The sequence below is a fragment of the Arabidopsis lyrata genome (genome assembly GCF_000004255.2).
Source record: "Arabidopsis lyrata subsp. lyrata unplaced genomic scaffold ARALYscaffold_112, whole genome shotgun sequence".
Taxonomy (NCBI): Eukaryota; Viridiplantae; Streptophyta; class Magnoliopsida; order Brassicales; family Brassicaceae; genus Arabidopsis; species Arabidopsis lyrata.
Window position 1 is genome coordinate 11328 of NW_003302472.1, and position 8237 is coordinate 19564.

The 8237-nt window shown below is 35.8% G+C and overlaps 2 protein-coding genes across 2 annotated transcripts in view; one reads left to right on the top strand and one right to left on the bottom strand.

The window, feature by feature from the left end:
• LOC9298946 (organellar oligopeptidase A, chloroplastic/mitochondrial) overlaps positions 1-946 on the top strand; it is a 3227-nt gene extending 2281 nt beyond the window's left edge. Inside the window, 6 exon segments of the mRNA XM_021017723.1 lie at positions 9-34; positions 87-246; positions 336-367; positions 462-527; positions 607-678; positions 766-946. Of these exon segments, the coding sequence (XP_020873382.1) occupies positions 9-34; positions 87-246; positions 336-367; positions 462-527; positions 607-678; positions 766-852 (443 nt within the window). The 3' untranslated portion in view covers positions 853-946.
• On the bottom strand, positions 933-3461 carry LOC9298944 (transcription factor GTE7). The gene is given in 6 exon segments (XM_021017705.1): positions 933-1439; positions 1523-1724; positions 1816-1830; positions 1832-1906; positions 1908-1955; positions 1957-3461. Coding segments are annotated over 6 exon segments (1734 nt in total). The 5' UTR covers positions 3262-3461; the 3' UTR covers positions 933-1350.
• Between the last annotated feature and the right edge of the window lie 4776 nt (positions 3462-8237).

An 8237-nucleotide genomic window follows, 5' to 3' on the forward strand; every position in this document is an offset into this window, starting at 1 on the left:
TTCGTCAGGTGAGTATAGACAACTAGCTGTTAATGTTTTGTATTTAGAGGTGGAATTAATGATGATTTCATGTTTTGAATTTTCAGTTGAAATTTGCTAGTGTGGATCTTGAGCTGCACACAAAATATGTACCAGGAGGAGCAGAGTCCATCTATGACGTAGATCAAAGGGTATCAGTGAAAACCCAAGTTATCCCTCCACTTCCTGAGGATAGATTCCTCTGTAGCTTCAGTCACATCTTTGCCGGTAATAATCCTCTTAACCTTGAGAGAGTATGCATCGTTGGTGCTTTTTGATCAAACCATTCACCTACTAACTTGTTCATGAATTTCCAGGGGGATATGCAGCTGGATATTACAGTTACAAGGTAAATTTGAGAATCTCTTTATAGCAAAACTCTAAACCGGCTCTGTAAATTCTCACCCAAATATCTAAAAGAACTGGATGTGAAAAACTTGCAGTGGGCAGAAGTTTTGTCTGCAGATGCATTTTCAGCATTTGAAGACGCTGGACTAGATGACATCAAGGTATCATTTTATCCTAAAACATCTGTTATACACACAAAAAGTTGAGACACACGATTATGAAACACTTTGTTGCAAACAGGCTGTGAAAGAAACAGGACAGAGATTCAGAGACACCATACTTGCACTTGGAGGAGGAAGAGCGCCTCTTAAGGTATTACTTACGAAATAGTGTTGTTTTCATTCAATAGCTTCAATATTTGTTGCATTTCATTCTCAATTTATTCCAAATTATGATCAGGTGTTTGTTGAGTTTAGAGGACGAGAACCTTCACCAGAGCCTCTTCTCAGACACAATGGACTCTTGGCTGCCTCTGCTTCTGCTTAACTCTTATATTTCGCAACATTTGGCAACTTTATAAACATTTATATAACATGAAAACTCAAATTTTCTTAACAAATAAGATCTTTTTTTTTTAATATGGCAACCATTTACATCTCTCAACTACTACATTGCATTGATTTCTGTCTTCTCTTCTATCACCATTTTTCCTACCACAACCAGACTTTTTAACACTAACCACAAAGGAAAAAAAATAGTCAATAGAACCGAAAAAGACTCTTTCTTTTTCTTCTTCTTCTTCTTCTTCTTACATTGCGCACTCACTCTCACCCTCTGTTCAGCATCTCACAAATACACTAAACAGTCCTAAATCTAAAAGGTATTAAATAACGAACTCTTCTTCTCTCTCTATCTACCCAGTACATTTTCCTCTCTAACTACAACTGCTTCCTAAGTTTTTCATCTAAAGAAAGAACAAATCATTTTCCTTCAGTTCCTAGTGCTTCAGGACAGAATCAACGGCTAAATCACCAAATGATTCTATCATTGAGCTTCTTTTGCTTCCACAAATGGCGATTGAACACTATCTGCATCAGAATCACTACCTGATGAACTCCCACCTGACCCTGAATCTGCCAGACCATTACAATGTTAGAGATGACACAAGAAAAGGAGAAAACTTGTAGCTAGGAGAAAAGGGAATGAGCAAATATACCACTAGACGAGGAACTACCACCACTAGAACTGGAACTGCCTGAAGAACTAGACCCACTACCTGCAACTGCAGTACCATCTCTTTCGATCTCTACAGATGGGTAATCTTCGATTGGTATGTCTTCTCCAATGTCTACATCCTCTTCCCCTGCATCTCCTCTCCTTGTTCTCTTCTCCGCACTACCCATTTCTGCTACCGAAGTCTAAGAGAGACAGGAAGAAAACAATTTTAAGTAATGAAACCACAGTGATCAAATGGTGGTTTTGATAGGGCGGCAGTGCAAATATGCTTACCATGTTCCTAGGTGGGAGTTGACACGTTCCTGATAAACCCTTGCCGCTTGATTTTGCTAGCCATCTTCTTGTAATTCGTCACAAAACGATCAAAGCTCCCATAGAGTCTCGTTGTCGACAGCTTCTATATCTAGCTCAATTTTCGTCACCATCTTGAGCTAAATGACCGTTTCTCTTCCTGAGAATCTGAACCAACTGTCCAAGCTTCTCAGGAGGTAAGTCTTGTAGATTCATACCAAGCTTTGACTTCTGCTCGATTGTCATCAACCTCTTATTTGGATCCTTAGCCTTAGGCTTCGGCAACTTCCCCTTCCTTCCTTTTGTCACGTCACTCACATCAGGAGGTGCTTCTACTTCAATAACCAGCTGCGGAAGTTGAGGCTCAACCACCGGAGGAGGAGGAGGAGGTGGTGGAGAAGGAGATTGAACACGCGACGGCTCGACTAATTGAGGAGGCAATGCAGGTAGTGGCGGCTTCACTGAATCAAGCTTCTTCGCGATAGATATTTGTTCGGTTCCTTTCCTAGGATTTGCCACCATTGGCGAATTCTGATTCCAATGTCTTTGCTTGACCTCAGGTTCAAGACGAGATGAAGAACCAGTGAGTTTAAGCTGCTGAGCCTCAAACTTCTTAAAAGCAGGATTGAACATTCCATCGAAATGATCCAAAAGCTTATCAGCCATAAAATACACATCTTGACCCTTTGGATTATACGTCATTGCATTGTTGAATGTCAATCTGACATCAGTAGCAAAATCAATCGGCGAAACGTAAAACCCTTTATCAAGATTCAACTTAACCGTACCCAGATCCATAGGTTTCTTCACAACCTGATGATAATCATGAAGCCCTAAACCAACCACATCAACAGGAGTGTTGAACACCCACGCCCATTTATGCTTCATCAGCTTCACCAAGATTTGACCACAAGTATTCAACATACCAGCCAATAATTTCTCCGACTCCGGATCCGAATCAGTAAATTGATTGCTTCGCTTGAGACCTGACACATTTTTCTTCTGCTTCTTCTTCTTCGGTCCAAGGTCATTCTTTTCACCGGCGAAACTATTCAACGGAGCTGATCGAACGGCGGGTACCTCCGGGATAGTATAAGCTTGCTGAGTCTCGAACGTCCCTGACTCGATCCGTTCTCTCAGGATCCGAATCTGCTCGAGCTCAGAGGTGAAACGCTTCTTCAGCTCCCTGAGCTGATTTGAGGTGTACCCAGCGATGTTAAAAGTAGCGTAGCTTCCAAATTCCGACGAATCATCAAACTGTTTGCTCGAATTGCTCCTGTCGAAATTAGGGTTAGGGTTAGGGTTGAAGAGAGGAAGGTTATTGGTGTTTTCGGTGACGGATTGGTTTGTAAATTTCCTCATAAAAACGGCGCCGCATTGTTCCTGGTACGACGGTTCGTTTAAGGTACCCAAAACAGCCGGAGCCATACGAATCGCAAGGTCATTTCTGGGGTTTTCACTCTTCTCGAGCTTCTGAGAAAAAAAAAACTTTTTTACCTCCAAAAAAGGGCGGGAAAATTACATCACCGGCGAAAATTCCGGCGAACAGGAATAAAAAATAATTTTAAGAGCTTAAAAAAAAACGATGTAAAGAGGGGTTTTTGGAGATGGTCGATGGTGAGGAAGAAGATGGGAGGCATCATCTCTTCTTAAAGGCCATTGGAATCTGACCGACATAACGCTTTGTTTAAATCTAACCGTTGAATTTAGATCTTACGGTTCAGATCTGTTCGGTGAAGCTGACCGATCTAGCTGCCCGAAAAATCTGCCACGGATGGCTCAGATCTTCGTATATAGCCACGTGGCGTTGTTTTAGCCGTTTGTTCGTGAGGCGTCGTGTGTGTGTGTTATTTTTGTATTTTTTAATAATTCCTATGAACTTTACAAAAATTGATGTGGATTTTTTAAATGATTTCCATTTTTGTGAGAGAGGCAAACTAGTCATTTCTATGTCTGAATGGGTCCCATACTGACTTTTCATTATTTTTTGTTTTCTTTCGGTTTTTTTTTTTCGGATTCGACTCTCTGATTGGTCGCTTTTCCTTTTGCCAGGTCAGCGGTTGCCACGTGGAGACAGGTAGGATCTCGTTTTCATGAATGCTCCTCGTAACTTTTGAACCTTTAAACTGGATTATTTCGAGCTAATTAAAGATTACATCATAATTAACTTGATATGAATGTTTTGCAATAAGTTGACAATTAAATATTCCGACCAGAAACAAAAAAGAAAAAAATCCTTCTTATTATCGCCGTGCGGTGCCGGTCACCGACTAGACGGCGGACGAATTTAGGGCAACACCAGTTAGTCGAATGACGAAAACACCCTTCTTGTTTATGAACCCAATCAAACCCCAAATGGGCTTTTGACTTTCAGATCTCTGGGCTAGAACTGATAAAATACTGTATTATTTCTTTTACTTTTTTTTTTTTTCCCAAGAAACGAATTTTGTTATTTTGGAAAAGAGAAATGGAGAGCGGTTATTACGAAAAAAAGCATGGTATTGTGTGGAGCAGAACTTACCCAGATTATTGACTGTTCATGACCTCATCATTAACTAATCAGAAACTTTTGATTGAAAATACTCTTTTTGATCACAATCCCACACTAAAAAAAAAAGTGAATGAATTAAACAAAACTAATTAAACTGAATAATTTCTCAGAAACAAAGAAGAACACTAATAAAAGAAACAACAAAAGAGAAGATAGAGAGGAGAGGAAAAGAAAGAGAGAGAGAGAGAGAGACTACTCAAGGCAAAAGAGTGATCCAAAACACAATTATTGAATCAATGAGTGCAATTTTGCATTTATATATTCTTCAAACCAAATTGGGTCTAATCTGGACCGTTGAATTTTAAAAATATTTTCTCAAAGCCCATATGATTATTAGTCGTGGGCCAAATTCTTCTAACCAACCTATATTGATTAAAAAAGTTTTTGAACAATTTTTTTTTTTTCTTGTAGTGATCCATTTCTTGTTCGATATTTATTTCCATTTCATACAAATTTATTTTTGAATAAATTTATCACTTAAACATAATATTGATTACAATTATAATAAATAAATAAAAGTTAAGTATAATAAACTTATAAAAAAAGAAAAGAATCTTTGGGGAAGAGGGCAAATCCGTAATAAAGTAATGAGAAGCTGAGAAATAATGACTCGAATGAGAAGGGTAGCGTCTAAGCCCAACAACCAAAGTAGGGACCACTATGAGATATTTTCCATCCACCACGCGCCTCTATTAAGAGCCGTGTGCGCTCACACTTCATACGTTACATAAATTTTTGTCGCAAATCGGAAATTATTTTCACATTACATATGGATTTTTTCTTACAAGACAGCAAATTACTATGCACATCTATAGTTTTCTTCATCATCATTCCTAAAACTTCCAAATTATTTGTGAACCGTTGTACGAAATTAAACGGTGATATCCAAATGTCAAACGTTTAAGAGAAGATAAATAGTGTGAATTCTGATTTCGCTAGTGAATTGTTGTCACGGATCCATTACATGATATCTGGACTGGATTTCTGAATCCAGATATAAACGGCTCACCAACGAATGGGTTTTGTTGTAGCCTAATAGGTTTGTTGTTTAAAACTCTCATAGGCCCAAGAGTACGTAAACATATACATTAGCTTTCTCTCTCTCTCTCGCACTGACTGACTTATGTATTTTGAAAAACAATTAATGGTAATTATCATATAACACGAGCAAACTGATAACACGAATCATTATATAGGATGTTATCTAAAAATTTGACCTAAGGCAATTAAAGAAATAATATTTGCAAGCTGGCATTAGAGATGAAAACAAATTGGAAGACATGAATTAAATGTAACCTTTGAAATCCAGGGTAAAACGAATAGTTTTGAACATGTGAATGTGAGATAAGATGTGACTTTGATTATGATTCGTACAATTCTGTGGAGTAAAAAAACAAAACTAAACAAACAATATAATACCAGAACAAGACATTATTAACTGAATCTGGCTCGTGTTTTCATAAAGCTCCATTCTTATGTTGTAATAATTGAATGTCCCCACTTTTTTTTTTTTCCTTTCTATTCGTTCCATTTGTTTTTATTTCAAAAGTCGTTCCAATTGTTTCTAAGGAAATGTATAATATGAATCGTGTCGAATTTGATATTTGGATGTCTCATAAAATACCAGAAAAAAAATCACAACTTTTGACTAATGTGATATTTCTAATAGTGGGTTAATGGGATTGAATAGACCTGAGGAATGGCCTGTGCTCCAACCCCCGAAATATCCAAGGCTTTTCTATGATCGTTTTGAAAAGGTTCCAATTGATCTTCCAGATATGGTTATATGGCTGATTGAATAGTTAAAATATCTGTTTTTTTTAATGGATTTTGGACGTAACATATATACTCTATCAAACCAAAAAAGGAACATATATATATATATTCTAAGTGGCAAACTGATTAAAATTATTCGTAGAGGCTGGCAAACCGTTAACTGTAATAAGATTTGGGTAAATGAAAGTTGAAATCGAGTCTACGAAACTATATTTGATTTCTCTAATATGATATTTTACTCTTATGAGTTATGATAAAGCAATTATTAGTTTATATTTAGTAGACTAAAACGATATGATAACAAATTGATTATCCATCATACCTTAAACCTCATCAGCTGGTTAAGAGAACCACGTAACTGGATTCTAAATATTTTATTTTCAATAAAAGAAGATGTATTGCATGCCATGATTGCCATCTAAGCGACACTGACGCTAAACAAACTCACAGCGTTGGGATTAATCATACGTTAGGTTGCAGTTTTAGATGAATATTTCTCTAACGGCCTAGCCGCTATTTGATTCACTGTGTGACGTATTTGTTTTACTAAGTTAGTATATGCATCCTAAAAATGCAGAATATACGGGAATGATCTTTTGCCCTTCGTTTCACGCAAAGTGCTACAACTTTAACCATATAAAAGTCCCGAAATATAATTTAGTTGGCACAAATAATATCATGACATCAGTAGAGAGGACACGAGAGAAAACCGGGGGACCCGGATCGTGTTGTATGTGTGTGAGAGTCTATGCGAAAATCTAAAGTTATGATGCAACACTATGTTTTTCTGTACACAATAATGTTATATATAAATAATGTAGAATTCGTTATTGTATGTATATATGGACCAATGAAAATTCGTGAAAAAATGCCACAACACCTACTAGTATGATTGGAAAAGCATGTTGGATGAATTAAAAAATGTTATGAGTGTGACATGCCGACTATACGTGAGCTCTTACTTTAACGTACACTTAGAGCATGATTATTAGTAGTATTTTAGAAATAAATTTTAGGAATATTTAAGTAATATATTTGTAAAAGTGATAGGTAAGAGATAGTATTTTTGAGTTAAGATTTTTGTGTGATTAATGGTAGGTTCTTAACATGTGATTCTTAGAAAAATAAATATTAATATAAAAATAAAATTTATAATTATAGAAAATTTAATAATAGTTGTAAATTAAAAAATTAAAACATACATGAGATACAATTTATCAACATCTTTTTTTTGAACCTGTTACAGAAGAAAAAAAATTCTGCTCTAAGGACATACAGAAAAAAAAAATTTAAAACATACAGAAGAAAAAAATTCTCCTTTTGATTGTTTTTTGAACCTGTTACACAGTGACACGTATCAACATCTTAAGCTAACAAAAACATCCTAACTAAGATACAAATTTTAGATTAATTTTGTTGGTATAATTATTTTTAATCAATTTTAATCCTAAGATATCTCTAAGATATCACCATTAATGCTGCTCTAATATATGGAACGGATAATATGACGTTGCCTTTTATTCATACGCATTCTCGTTACTATATCTACCGAATACTAATGATTTTGGCCTTTTTTTTTTTTTTTGGCTAAACGGCTATATTAAGTGATTGTATTGAAATCCAGGTTCTGGTATGGGTGGACAAAATTCCAATAAGGGTCCTGTACACTCCCGTTCCATCTCCTCTCAGTCATGTTTTTTTTCAAATCCCATCCTATACGACAATGTGCTCTCCCTTTGAGACTCGGACCCTATTTAGAACACAAGCAAAAGAAATCATTACTTCAATTCTTCAAACAACAGATTAATATGGAAACTGAAATTTTTTACATTCACTAAAATACATACTCTCTCTGTTCTTTTATAGAAGATGTTTTGGGAGAATGCACACAGATTAATAAATCATCTAAACAAAAACATCAATTATTATTTAATCAACGAAAATAAAAATAATTTGCACAATATAAATCATCAAAACCAATTAAAAACTAATTAATATTGCATTGAAAACTAAAAACATCATCTATTTAAGAAAAAAAATATAAACTTAAACATCATTTTAAAAGAACGGAGAGAGT